General features: G+C 42.0%; 1 protein-coding gene across 1 annotated transcript in view; it reads right to left on the minus strand.

Annotated features, from left to right (window-relative positions):
* The window catches only part of LOC122808226 (multiple epidermal growth factor-like domains protein 10), a 693,858-nt gene that overhangs the window by 294,691 nt on the left and 383,754 nt on the right, over positions 1-15,413 (minus strand). The window contains exon 7 of the mRNA XM_044079188.1: positions 14,038-14,155. Coding sequence (XP_043935123.1) covers positions 14,038-14,155 — 118 coding nt within the window. The remainder of the gene's footprint in view (positions 1-14,037; positions 14,156-15,413) is intronic.

The following is a 15,413-nucleotide window of genomic DNA, read 5'->3' on the forward strand; positions in this document are numbered from 1 at the left end:
CAGAAATATGTATTACTGGAATACATGGTCATGGAACTGACTTTAACACACATTTTTCTAAATAACTGATATACACATGGCAAACAGACAATGTAGCTTATTTTAAGCAATTTCCATGCACAGGTTTAAACTTTGAATAAATTAACGTTTGAGTTATAATTCTCTCACATGCAGTAATGTTGCATTTTCTGTTTACGTTGGGAAGTGTTGAAGTATTTACAAATGAGGCAGTGAGGACTTAAGCTGTGCTGACCATGTCTTTCACAGCTATTGTATTGGCTGAGCTTGTACTGACAGTAACACATTGTTTCAGTGGCAGGTGGAACAGAGCAGAATAGCAGGATCATCTAAGCAGTGCCTCACTTGCAGTCTCACCAATTGCACAACAGTGCATTACTTAGTAGTGTTGACACATGTGGAGGGTGACTGATGCCTGGCCAGTTGTAATTGCTGTCATTTACAATCTTTCTCAATAAGATGACAATGTTATATATACATGGAATCCAGGAATCCTGGAAACAAGCATTAACAGACTTGCTTTCTCTGTTGGATTCATATTAACGACATTTTCCCTAGGTTTACTAGGATCAGTTTGGTGGTTTTATTTCAATGAGTATGGCAAACCTACAACTTGAAGAAACCAGACATATACAGAGACACACACATCTCTCTCTCTCTCTTTCTGTATATATATATATATATATATATATATATATATATATATATATATATATATATATATATATATACACACACACATATATATATATATATATATATATATATATATATATATATATATGATCAAATTGCAAATTATTGTAACAGCGAACACAAAGTGGTCATTTTACATTGAACTGTAAAATAATCAAATATCAGTAAACTATTATTTTTTTGCTGAAGGACAAACCCTCCTGTACCCCACATGTGGGGGACTGCAACCCCACACCCCCTACTAATTATATATTCTAACTCCGAGATCTCACAATAGAGGGGAAAGGGCATATTACCTTAATCTGCTGCAACAAGATACAAACCAAAAGGCTGGTGGCAAAAACTCCATTAACAGAATGCTCATTTACATGAGTATTCGCTTTTTTTATTTTTTACAGTAGTAAAAAGTGTTGATCATGTGAGCATTTGCTCTTGTCAACTACAACCATATATAAATGTGTGTATATACAGACACACACACAAACACACACACACACACACACACACACACACACACACACACACACACACACACACACACATATATATATATATATATATATATATATATATATATATATATATACATACATACATACATATGTACATATATACACACACACACACACACACACACACACACACACACACACACACACACACACACACACACACACACACACACACACACACACCTAATAAATTAATATTAAGTTTCCTAGTTATTCTATTCCTCCTCCTTATCACCAGCACTGTAAATTGTTGATGGAAGAAATAACTGAATACATGAATAAAAGGGGATCTTCCATATTTTTAGATAAAGTTTATCATAGAATTAAACTATTCTTTGCATATGTTCTGCTAAAATCAGTGAGGATCCCCATTAGGAACACGTTCCATAACAATATAGTTGGCAAACTTGGCTGTTTACAAACATGCTTTAATGCCCATTTTACCCACACTATTGTCGATTCATTATTGGTTACATATGACACATATAATAATTAACAGAGTCTGATGAGCTTTTGTATCATTTGACTTAAATAGAAATACTGCTTTTGATTGCCATTTTCAACTGAAACCTAAACATTGCAGGCATCTTCTACAAGTGGTCAGGTGCTAGTAGTTCATAGGTAAGTACTAGGCTATCTGCCAGAGGGCATTTATAAGCCTAGCCAGAATGTGTTGGCTTTCGCCTCCCCCTTATATTAGTTCCCTGTGCCTCTGTCCAGCAGAGCCATTAGTTCCCTGCGCCTCTGTCCAGCAGAGCCACTACAGTGATCCCCGGAGTAAATTTTCTGTTTCCCATCTACTTGTTAAGGTTTCTCCTGAAGAGTGTTAGTGAGAGGCTCTGCCTAATGTAGATTGGAATCTTGTTCCAAAGCATGGGGAGTATCTGGGACAGGAATCTATCCCTCCAGCATGCCCAATTTATCGTTGTGGTGAGGTTTAGATCCCTGGAGCATGTGGCCCTAGGGGATTTGTTTTTTTTTTTAGGTGGAGCATGTCCATCAATTCTGGGTTGACATGGCCTTGTATGTCAGGCAGGGATCACCTCTGAGCAGGCGGTATGCAACTGAGTACAGCTGGAGTTTCTTCTGTCGGTCTGCATAGGGCATCTGCATGAGGCCGGTAATCCTCTTGGTGAGGTACTTCTGTGGTCTTTCCAGCTGTTGCAAGTGTCTTGTAAGGTACATCCCAAATGGGGAGTTGTACTCTATGATGGGTCTGATGAGTGATGAGTAGAGGGGCACAATAACCTCTTTTGTTCAAGATGCGAACCCTTTTGTGATTAGATGGGCCACATAGAAGGATTTTCTAACCACCTTGGCAATATGATTATCAAAGGAGAGATTACTATCTACTTGGGTCCCCAGATCCCTTATTACATTTTCTGTATTTAGGGGACTACCACCTATGTGGTAGTTTGTGGGTACTTTGTTTTTCCAAAGGGGGATGACTATGCACTTTTTGTCATTTAGCTTGAGGCCATGATTTTGACACCAGGTATCCGTCTCAGTGAGACCCTTTTGGAAGATGCGTGTATCAGCCAGAGAGTCAATTATGGCCCCTAGTTTGCAGTCGTTTGCGAACTTGGTCCACCATAGTCCTCCTGTGTTTGCCTGTACATCTGCGAAGTATATATTGAACAGGAGGGGTCCTAGGACTGAGCCCTGGGGGACGCCACTTGTAACCAGTTTAGAGTCGGTTCACGACTCACTTATTCTAAATGGCAAGTATTCTAAGTCGCAGTAGCCCAGTCTAGCTTAATTACCTTGTCCTTGTACCGCCCAACCCTACATGACTGCATAGCTCTACAAGAGACCTAACTCTAATGCTAAAACTCCCACTTAGGCAGTTACCCTAACTATAGTACTCTCCTACTCTCCTTCTGTTAATTAAATCTGAAGTCCCTGATCACTTATGAAACCTAAAACTCTACTCCCCCTAAATGTAAACTCCCCTCATACTCCCTAACCTTAAACTCCCTTCCCTTTCTCTACACCTACCCCCTCGCTAATAATCACCCATTATTATGAACTGATCTAAAGCACACATTTGCTACCAGTATCCAGGGAGAGACTCTCTACTCCTAATTACCCTGCTTTCTGACATCATAAAACTCCAGTACTTTTTTTCCTCTTTTTTTATCTACGCTTTCAGTTAAAGCACCCATTAATCCTTGAAAAACAATATTGATGCTATCATTTTAAGCAGACTACTCTTTGGCCTAGTAATAGTGAGAGAGCTCTCTACCACTTGGAACTGGCTTCCAAATGCTCTGCACAATCAGTCATCTCTGGGTATCTGCCTAAGTTAAAGGTCTATCTTTTTCAAGACTATGAATATAATTGTTTTATGGATGTGGGCTAAAGTCAGTGTCACGCCACCTGTCATGTATACCTGCACCTCATGTTTCTTGTTCCAGTTGAGCAATCACTGCAATGCTTTTACAAAATGTATTATGTTAAAGTATCTTATAATAACCCAAGTAAAACTGTAGTAATAAATCAAAAGAACACCTGTCAGTCTATTACAAATTTACTATGATGTGTGTATATTTTCAAATTACATTTGTAAAAATATACCTGACCTAAAAATAATCTCTGGCTCCTTAACCATAAACATCCTTCATTTTCCCTAAACCTACCCCCCCCCCCACACTGCCTAGATGTAAGTCTCCCTTCCAATCACTGCCTGCAACCCTAACCAACACTCCCATCCCCCTTCCAATCCCTCTGCACACCTGTCACAGTTATTTTACCTGAATTCTGCTACCGTGTTTACATGAGGAGCAGCAGCTCCACTCTCTCTGTGCTGCTGTTTCACCTCACCTGAGCATATAGTCAAGTTCGAGCATCAGCAACAGGCTGTGTGAGCTACAAGATATCCAAGTCCCTGGCTATGAGACAGTGGTCTTCGTGTTTTCAACTTCCAGTAAATTACAACATTGGTGGTGATAGATCTCTGCTAATTATAACACTGGTGTGGCATCCATGTTTTAAACCTATACATGTTCTCTACATTCAAATCATCTTAAATAAAATCCACTTCCTTGCAAACTATATGTCCCCATCTATGCCCAGGAGTCCCATAACACATATTTAAGCTTACTGGAAACACTCACCATCCAACCAAATGCCATATACATGGGTGACTTGAATTATCCCACTATTAACTGGGAATTATATATGACACCAAACATGCAGGCACAGAGATTCCTGGATTTTGTGAACACAAACTCACTGGACCAGATTGTCAACACATTGACCAGGGGCACAGATATACCAGATCTGGTCCTCACTAATATGGGAGAGTGCTGCATACCCCCTATTGTCATATCCTCTCTGGTAAGGTCAGACAATAAAATGATTTCCACTGACATAAAAATAACACCTGGAATGTTCAGGAACTACATTAAGGCTACCTTCTTACTTTTTTTAAGTGATAACTTGCTAAAATTTCAAGCCCCCCTCCCAAACCCTGAGAACAATGTTGCCTACACGGAAGTGTTCACAAAAACCCTAAAGAAACATGTTAACAGCTGCATAAAGGCAGCTGTTCCCATCAGGAATAAGTACAGAACTGACTCAAAAAACAAGCCACCCTGGTAGAATCACATCAATAAGCTGTATAACAGAAGGAAGAAAATCATGGCAAAAATTAGGAGGTATAGCACCCAGCAGGATAAAAGTGATCTCATCAAACTAAACAAACAACCTAGAGGACAAATAAAGTCTACCAAAGTCAAATGTGAGGTAAATTTGGCCTCCCAGGCCAAGTTAAACCACAAGGTATTCTTTAGCAATGTCTGCAACCTCAAAGGCAGTACACAATTGTGTGCATAGCTCATTGTTAAGAGAGTCAACTATACTGAGCCAGAAGTTATAGCAATCCTCCTGGCAGACAAATTCAGCTCTAACTGTACCCCTTTCTCCCCCCAGAATCCCCTCAGAAGTACTATCAAATATAAAGCCCTGCACTATCACAAGGCGACAGATTCTTCAATGTTCTCACTAAGGCTAAGAAAACTGCATCATTGGGCCCAGACAATATCCCAGGCTGCCTTGTAAATAGCATGAAACATGACCTATCAGGCCCTCTGGAATCACTATTTAACTGTAGTCTCCAAACATGCTTCATGCCTCATGAATGAAGAACAGCAATTGTCATCCCTCTGCACAAAGGTGGGCTATCTACAGACCCTGGATACTACAGACACAAAAGTCTCACTAATGTCACATGCAAAGCTAAGTTAAGAATTATCATGGAAATAATCAGTAATTACTTAGGAAACCACCAGACACTGGATCCAACCCAGTTTGGTTTTGTCAATGGTAGGTCATGCCTACTCTACCTGATGGACTTCTTTGTGAAGGTCATCAAACCAATGTATTAGGGCAAAATGGCTCACACTGCTTACACTGACCTGGCCAAGGTGTTTGACACAATACCCTACTTAGGCATTGTTGGCAAACTTAGAAGTTTAGATGTAAACCCTTATGTCACCCAGTGGATGGCTAGCTGGCTCGCAGACAGAATCTAGGAAGTTAGAATTGGGGAGTTCACCTCTACAAAGAGACCAGTAACTAGGTGGGTCCCTCAGGGATTGGTCCTGGGACCACTCCTTTTTGATATCTACTTCTTTGAAGTCAAGGCCAATGTTAAGAGCCTCTGGTTGACCAAATTTGCAGTTGACTGCAAATTAGGAGTAGTCATAGAATCTCCCTCTGACACTAATGTTCTTCAGAAAGAGCTGACACAGACAAATAACTGGTGTCAGAGCCATGAAATACATAATAGTATCCTTTGGGAAGTCATCCACCTCTTGTAACTATCATTTTGAGAACACACCCCTAAAAGTTGACCCAGCAGTCAGGGATTTGTGGATAAAAGTAGGCAGTAGTCTAGCAACTGACTATCATATGAGGAAATCATTCTATGTTGTGCAACTTATAAACAAAGGTATGGCATCTTGGTCCAAGGAGGTCATTGTTCCACTGTATTTGTCATTCATCAGACCTATCATTGAGTACAATGTCCCCTTTTGTATGTACCTGACCAGGCACATCCAACAATTGGAAGGATGCACAAAGATTCCTCACTAAAAGAATATAGGGCATAAGTAACATATCATATGCAGACCACCTCAAGGCCCTATCCCTGTATTTTTTCTCCTTTAGTCTGTTGAGAGGAAATATATGCCTTACATACATTGCTGGACCCCCACCCTGATGGATCTCCTGCATGTCTACAAAAAGTACAGTTGTGTACACTTACCATAAATGTAGATGTTTGAGTGTATTCACTGTTGCAGGCATCACACTTGGGTTATCTGCCTGCAGTCGGCCTGAATACCAGAGACTTAATATTTCTGCGTCAGTTGCTGTCACTCCAGGATTGACATCAGGTCGCCATGGGTATAAAAACAGGCAGCCAATGCCATTACATCAGTTTTTCTTGCCCCAAATGTCAGGGGCCCCCAAATAGGGAGCTAAGTTATAGTCGAAAAAAAACACACCCAGTAAAAAGTAAATGCCAATAGCTTAGTAATACATTTAGAGAAGTGGGGGTGGGGGGGGGTGGGGAGAGAGAGAGAGAGAGAGAGAGACGGGGGCTGGAGGGTGGGAAACCAGGACTGCAGCAGTGAATACACTCAAACACTGTTGCAGTCATCACACTTGGGTTGATTCCCAAAGCTGAAGAATGGGTGGAGGCAGTCAAGAAGAGTTGGGGCTGGCTAGTATGCCCTGCAGGACTGCTGTTGCAGAGCCCGCCCTGGATTTGGAAAAGAGAGGCAGGTGGTAATGCTTGGTGAAGGTATGAATAGAACTCCAGATAGCAGCTTCCAGAATGTCCCTGGTAGGGACTCCTCTGAGGAATGCTGTAGAGGTAGAGGTTGCCCTGGTGGAATGTGTTCTGACCCCCTGAGGTGGTTTCCCATGCTGTTTGTAATAGAAATTGATATAGTGTGCTATCCATTTGGAAATAGCTTGTTTAGATATGGACTTGCCCTCTGCCCCAGGTGCAAAGCTGAGTAGTAGTTGGTCAGATTTTCTGAATGGCTTAGTCCTGTCAAGGTAGAATCTGAGCTGCCTGTGCACATCTAAAGAGTGCAGGATCCTTTCCCCCTTTATTTTGAGGATTGGGAAAGAAGGTAGGCAAATGGATAGATTGGCTGAGAGCTACACTGGACACCACTTTAGGCACAAAAGTAGGGTTAGTTCTGAGGGAGACACTGTCAGCATGAAAAATAATGAAGGGTTCCACAGCCATAAGTGCTTGTAGCTCAGACACTCTTCTAGCTGAAGTGATGGCCAGAAGCAAGGCTGTTTTCCAAGAGAGGAATTTTAATTCTGCTGACACTGTAGGTTCAAAGGGGGGGGGGGTGAGCTTTTCCAGTACAAAGTTAAAGTCCCAAGCTGAGGTGGGTGCTCTCCTTGGTGGCCTTATATTGTTGGCCCCTCTCAGGAGCTGTTTGATGAGAGGGTGGGAGGAGAGGTGGATCAGTGCTGTAATAAGCTGAGATGGCAGAAGCATGGATCTTAATGGAAGAGAAGGAAAGGCCTCTGTGGAGTAGATCTGCTAGGTAATCCAGGATTAGAGGTAAGGAGGGCAGAGCAGTGTCTGCTCCTTTAGACTTGAATCCAGGAACAATACCTTTTCCACTTATCAGCATATGATTTCCTTGTACTGGGTCTTCTGGCTTCCAGAATGATGTCCAGTACCTATTTGCTTAGGCTAGTCACTGGGAGAGAGTTCAAGGAATAATCCAGGCTGCAAGGTTCAGGGTTTGCAGTTGCAGATGCAGGATCTGTCCCTCCTGCTGTGTGAGGAGGGTTGGCATCTGAGGTAGATGTCATGGTGGCACCCATGATAGGCTGCGCAGTAGTGGGTACCAGTGCTGGCGTGGCCATTCTGGGGTGATCAGGATTGCCCTTGGTCTGTCCTGTCTTATCTTGAGTAGTATTCTTCCAAGAAGAGGCAGAGGGGGAAAGACATAAATTGAGAGGTTTACTAACTGGAAGGATAGGGTATCTACTTTCCATGCTCTGCGGTGTGGTGTCCTGGTGCAGAATTTGCTGATCTGGTGATTGTAGGGAAAGGCAAAAAGGTCTTCCTCTGGTATCTCCCATTTCTGGGTTAACAGTCTGAAAGTGCTAGGATTTAATTTCCACTTGTGTGGATCTAGGAGATTTCTGCTTAAGTCATCTGCCAGAGAGTTTAGTTTGCCTGGCAGGAACTGAGCTTGCAGCTGGATCTGCATGTCCAGTGCCATATTCCACAGTGTCATGGCTAGCCTGCAGAGTGGGTAAGAGTAAGTTCCCCCTACTTGTTGATGCACCACATAACTGAGGTGTTGTTTGTTTTTATTAGCAGGGGTCCAGGTGATACAAGGAATCTGAAAGCTGTCAGAGCATGCTGAACAGCTAGCATCTTTTTTTGGTTGATGTGCAGCTAAAGTTGAGATGGGCTCCAGTGGCCCTGAATGCACTTGTCTCCCAGATGTGCCCCCCAGGCATAGTCTGATGCATCTGTGGTTAGGGTCTGGGCAGCATGGGGTTGTGTAAAGGGAAGCCCCTTGTAGTGGTTGCATGCTGCTTCCCACCAAAGAAACTTTGTCCTTAGACAAGGTATGATAGGTATGGTGATTTCCAGGTCCTGAGAAAGTTGGCACCAAAGACTTTTTAAGTACCACTGAAGTTTCCTCATATGCAGTCTGGCATATGGAATTAGTAGAATGCAAGAGGTCATGAACCCTAGAGCCAGCAGGATTTTCCTTGCAAATAGCTGGGGTCTGGTGGCCATTTGAGTGAAGTAGCCTGTTAGATAGGCTTGTTTGTCTGGAGTAAAAAATGCCATCTGGGAGGCTGTGTCCAAGCTTGCTCCCAGGAATACAATATTTAGACTGGGTACTAGTTTTGATTTCTTTTTGTTGATAGTGTACCTCAGGGAGGTTAGAAGGTTCTTTACAAATGTCAGATGCTGCATCAGCTTTTCCTGACTGTCTGCCTGAATCAGGCAGTCATCCAAGTAAGGCTATATTTGAATGCTTCTTTGTCTGCAATAGGCAATGGCTGGAGCCAGGCATTTTGTAAAGACACTGGGAGCAGTGGATAAGTCAAGGGGAAGTGCAGAGAACTGATAATGCATAGATCCTGCCCTGAAACGTAGATATTTCCTGCATGATTCTGTGACAGAGATGTGCAGATAGACTTCTTTTAGGTCTAGGGTGACTAGCCAGGCCTCTTTGGTCAGCACAGGAAGAAGCTGCTGAAGGGTGAGCATTTTGAATTTTGGTACCACCAGGAAGGTGTTTAGAATGGAAAGATCTGGGATTGAGCGCCAAGTGCCCCCTTTTCTTAGTACCAGGAAAAGTCTGGAATAAAACCCTTGACCTATCTGTTCTGCAGGAACATGCTGAATTGCCCTTATGGAGAGCAGGGATTAAACTTGGTTTTGTGCTTCTGCCCACTGGTTTGGAGGAAGATCTGGGAACCCTTTCAGGGTTTGCAGTGTGTGGAAGTAAAATTTGTACCCCTGGGATACAATTTTGAGGACCTATCTGTCTTTGGTGATGGAGGTCCAGCTTTTTGCATGGTGGGCAAGCTTTCCTCCTAGGGGCACAAGCAATAGGGCAGAGGTGGGGTTGACAATCATTGTGAATTCTTTCCATAAGGGGGTGGCTTAGCACTCACTGTTTTAAAAGTGGAGGTACTCCATTGCTTAGATCTCTGCAATCTGGGGGGGGGTCTGTTTCCCCTGGGTCTAGTTTGAGATGGCCTTGAGGGGACAGGAAAGGACCAATGTTTTGAGGGGCAATGCCTACTGAATCTAGGAGGCTGCACCTGCAAAAAATCTTTGACTGTCTGCATAGACTTAACTTTTTATTCCATCTTTTTTAGAACCTCTTCTGCTTTGGTACCAAACAAACTGCCTTTATTCAAAGGAGTGTCTAGTAGTTTTGATTTGATATGATCTGGCAAGGTCTGTTCCTTAAGCCAAGCATGCCTTCTCAGTACAGAACCAGTGACTGCTGCCCTGCAAGATGCTTCTAGGGCGTCAAACCCACATTGCAAGGTATGCTTGCTGACTTGGCTTGCAGAATGCATAAGCTTCTGTAATTCTTTATTTTCTGCACAGTCTGTAAAGGTAGATAATTTTTGCTTAATAAGTTCCATAATATGTTACTGGTATTTCAGCACGTGAAACTGGCAATTCAATGCCCTAATGGCTAGAGTTGCAGAGGTATATACTTTTTTACCCCATCTGTCTAAAGCTCGGGAATCCCTGTCCGAAGGGGTGGGATTCTTAGCTGTAGTTGCCTTTATACCTTTAGGCCCTTGGGAAATGACCTCTGTGTCAGCAGTAATATTTTTAGAAAATAAATTTGTGAGAGTCAGGAACTCTGTAGTACCTGCCTGGTTTCCTAGGAGCAGGGGGTAAAGTATCAGGAGTCAGACTGGATTCCATAAAGACATCATCCACAACCTCCAGAACAGGAGGGATAGCTAAGGGTCTATGTTGTGGCAAATCTAAAATTTCTCCGAGTCTCTTTTTGGACTGAGGATAATCCTGGTATTGCCAGTGGAAATGCTCTCTTAGAGTATGAAGGGTTTCACTAAAGGAAAGATCCTCTAGAGGGGAAGCAGAGTGAATGGATTCCTCTGCATCTGAATCTTCATAAGCAGATAAAGGCATGTCTTCATATTCAGAAACGTCAGAGTCTTCGAACTCTTGGTCAGTTAAAGCTGATGCGGACAAGTCCCTTTTTCTCTTAGCAGGGGAAGGCTGGCTTCCCCTAATCAGCATGATCAGGTCTTCTGCCATTTTAAGCATTTGAGATTGAGGCAAGGAAGCAGGTGCTTTAGATTGGGTCATTGGTTTTTAGGCATAGCTCGTACTCTTGGCCTTAGAAACTCGATAGTTTTTGAGAGAACAGAAGACGCGGTAGTAGTTGTCGGATTGTGTCTAGTGTCGGTAATAAGATGAATGTCCTCAGAAGCCAGTGCCTGCTCAGCGGCTCCGGACCCACCCAAGGTAGAGACATCCGCAGGTTTCTTAGTCATAGAAGAGTCTCGTGGCATACCAAACTCTGAACAGGTCTCGGTAGCGGCCTGCGAATCCATAGTTGTAGGCATCAGGGGCTGCGAAAGTGCCTCACTGTGAACCAGCGAACCGACAATTGGTTTAACCGTAGTGTCTTTGGTAGTTTTTGACCTGTGCGGTCTGTCTTTATCCTTTCATTTTTCTGGAGATCGGTAGTCGGTTTGCTTACCAAAGCCATAACGGAATGCGTGGGTTGTAAGCAAAAATAATTTGCTACAATACGGGCCTGACGCCTAATAGTTCTGGCATTGAACAAAGCACTAAACTGACAGTGAGGTACGTTGTGCTCAAGACCTAAACAGGTGACACAATAGGAATGAAAATCTCTGTGTGGTATTTGCTTTCTACAGGCAAGGCAATTGTTTACTTTTTCTGACATTGGTTAGAGCAAGTAAAATGGATCCCCAGCGGGGTACTTAGCTTTATAAGACTTCACCTTCAATTCGGAATGAAAAACTTAGGTAGCGGCCAACCGGCATTCGTGCGAATTGCTTCTGCTTCGGGCTCCTCGGCAAGAAAGACTGATGTAATGGTGTCAGCTGCCTGTTTTTATACCCCTGACGACCTGATGTCAGTCCTGGAGCAACAGCAACTGACGCAGCAATACTAAGTCTCTGGTATTCGGGCTGACAGAGGGCTACCTGCAGGCAGATAACCCAAGTGTGATGACTGCAACAGTGAAACAAGAAGAACATCTAACAGCACTCTAATTACCTGTTCTAAAGACTTAAACCTTGCCTACGATATAAATAGGACCTGCTGGACAGACAGGTATGTATCCCAGAGACTACCCCTTCTCTTGAACAGAGTCCCCATCCATGTGAAGCAGAGTTTCTCCTTAACCCAATTCAAGTGTACCTCAGACTATTGCATGGGGAACACCAAATTCATCCCTGGTTTGGCACATATGTCTCTAATGGAAACAGGCAGCGTGTAAATGGTTAATCTTCCACACCCCTGCTTGTAAATATTTCAGCTTCCAAGCCCCTGCTTAGACTTATGAAGGGTACCAGAACTTATCAGAGATTTGGACTGCTTAGCTAGGCCTAAACAGGCCCCAGTAGTCGTTAGCCTAATACACGTACCTAGGAACCTATGAACCTATACATTTTCCCTGCTGCAGCATCACTAAATGTTTTTTCTCTTGTCTATATTGTCTTAAATCTAAATTGTACTGTAAATATTTTACCAAATGCATACTGAATGCATGCTATTTATACTGATATATAACCTGATCTTTACAGCCTAAATTATGGCTGAAGAAGGTCTGTCAACCAGTACACCCACCCGGTTACCAAACAGTAAATAAATAAACAAATAAATAAATGATTAGATAACTAACTAAATGGTATTGTTAGAAAATTAAGTGCTCTGTTTGACAGTAATATCCAGATTCCATACAGCATCAGTACTATTAAAAATGTTTAGAAATGCCACAGGCCAAATTATTGCAATATCACATTTTTATCTCTGTTTTGCAGGTCTGGTTGAAAATCTTAACACTAGTGTTGAAGATGACGACTGTAACTTACTGTTATTTAAGGTACACATTTTCAATAGCAAAAATGGCATACATTTTTGAACTAGTATCAGTGGTTATTTTTTTAATTAATTTTACCATGTCTATAACATTTGTTAACATGTATTCATCAGTGACAAATATTAACCTGTGCTGGTGATAGAACATAGCAAATTTATTCTACATAATAAATATTGCTATTTTGGGCGGCCACGGTGGTGCAGTAGTTAGCATTGCTGCCTCACAGCAAGAGGTTCCCTGGTTCAATCCTCGGTTCGATCCTCGGCTGGGGTGCCTTCTGTGCGGAGTCTGCATGTCCTCCCTGTGGTCGCGCGGGTTTCCTCCGGGTGCTCCGGTTTCCTCCCACATCCCAAAGACATGCGGTAGGTGGATTGGACACTCTAAATTGGCCCTAGGTGTGCGTGTGAGTGTGCCTTCTGTGGAAGGTTGGGCGCCGGGCTGGCAACTCGACACTGTAAAACTCCACTGCCATTTAATGTGCGGACAAGGCGATCCGCTGTGGCGACCCCTAACCGGGAAAAAGCCAGAAGAATAAATATTGCTATTTTAAGCACTATAGAGGTGCACAATGACACAGTGGGTAGCACTGATACCTCCCAGCAGGACGCTCTCTGGTTTGGTTCTTGGTTGGGATGCATTTTGTGCAGAGTCTGCATGTCCTTCCTGTGTTTGTATGGGTTTTCTCCATGCACTTCAGTTTCCTCTCACCTCCCAAAAACATGTATTAGGCTATTGACTCTAAATTCTTTGTAGGTGTGCTGGCTGCTTAGTGGTTCATGCTTCAGTCTACTAAATTCTATGGCTAACCTGTAGTTAAGAAAGATGAATCTGCTTAAACTGGAGAAGGGAGCCGCTGAGACCCAATGGCTACTGAGTGAGTATCCAGTTTCATACAGCTTCTAAATGGTCTATTATACAGCAGGGTATTAAGTAACTGCATCCAACCATCAGTTTGTGGAGCTTATTGAAATTTCTAAATTTTCCTGCAGGTCTTTTCATTTGTGCCTATAATATAATATCAATCTTACTACAAAAATTGGAGGGGCAGCATGTCTACATCATTCTGGATAGAAATATTGTTATCTAAATTTAGAATCCTTAACTGGAAACATTCTGTTAAGTAGAGAGCATTTATTTATACATTATATGAATATTTTTTGTTCTGATCATACCATCCAACCAGCAGGACAGTCACATTTAATGGATAATAGACAAGTTCCTCCATTCTGACATCGGCAGTATGTTGAACAAGCACTCTTGGAGGAATTGGCTGAACAGCTGGTCTGGCACCTGAAATGAAATCAAAATGAAAGCCATTAGCTACCACATGCGATGCTATGACCACTTCTCATTCACATAAAATAGCTAACAAAAAGAAAGAAAATAAAACTTTTTTGCATAAGCAATGCAATGTTAAAATGGAATAAACTGAAAATTAGAAATATGTGATTTTTCGTGTAATGTTAAAACTTGTTCACATCTGCTGTACCTAATGATGTAAATTCTAACATTGCTTTGTTGTTGAGAAATGCACTGATCCTCTGACTATCACATATACAGACCTAAAAGACAATTTTCAGCCATGACTTGTGCATATGGCAAGGGTAAACATATATAATACAAAAATGTGCAGAAAAATGGGGCACAGTAAAAAACAGTATCCTTCGTAACAGCCAAACTTCTCCAAGTGTGAAGAGGAAGCACTTTTCTTGCAAGCAGGCAAATAAATAATCCTACAGTTTGTAAGTTATAGTGTGTTTTATCTTAAGGTAACTAGACTGGACCACTTAGGCTCATCTCCAGTCACAAGTTGTTACAACAAACTATCATAATACAAATGAAGAATATGCAATACACTGGAAGAGACTGACAATATATACACTAGAAGATATAGAAACAGAACATAGGAAGCACACCGTTTGAATAATACATATACTAATAAAATAAATGAAAGGAGACAGCATTGGAATGCATAAAAGCCCTGTTTGATATATACAGATATTGCTGTTTCCTTTTCTGGATCATCTAGCTAGAATGCTGTTAAAGAATTCTTTTCATAAAATGGAAGGAAGAAATCATATTTCGATAGTCAGTCATTTGCAAATAATTATTTTGTGAAAGTATTCTTATCTTGCAGAAAGGAAAACACGTGAGTATTGCAAATAGTCTAATTATTTTGATTTTTTCATGATACAATAATCTTGTAAATTATTATAAGTACTCTAGAAGGGGGTTTATACTCTCAAAAGTTAGTATAGTGTTGAAGAAACTAGTTTTAGCAAATTTTGAGAAGTCTTTTCTCAGGGACTTTTAGCAACTCAGTGATCTGGGTTTTGACAATTTATTCTTAACTTCACCACTGACATATTTAAGAAGAGTCTCTCTCTTGTCTCGGCTTTTCTCAGTTAGGGGTCGCCACAACAGAACTCTGGTCCGCTAATGATTGGCAGTAGATTTTTACGTGCCGAGTTGCCAGCCCTGACGCACAACCTTCAACGAAGGTACGCCCATTCACGCATGTCTCCACACAGAAGACGCTCTAACTGAG

The sequence above is a fragment of the Protopterus annectens genome, chromosome 8.part0, assembly GCF_019279795.1.
Source record: "Protopterus annectens isolate FY-2018-M chromosome 8.part0, PAN1.0, whole genome shotgun sequence".
NCBI lineage: Eukaryota > Metazoa > Chordata > Ceratodontiformes > Protopteridae > Protopterus > Protopterus annectens.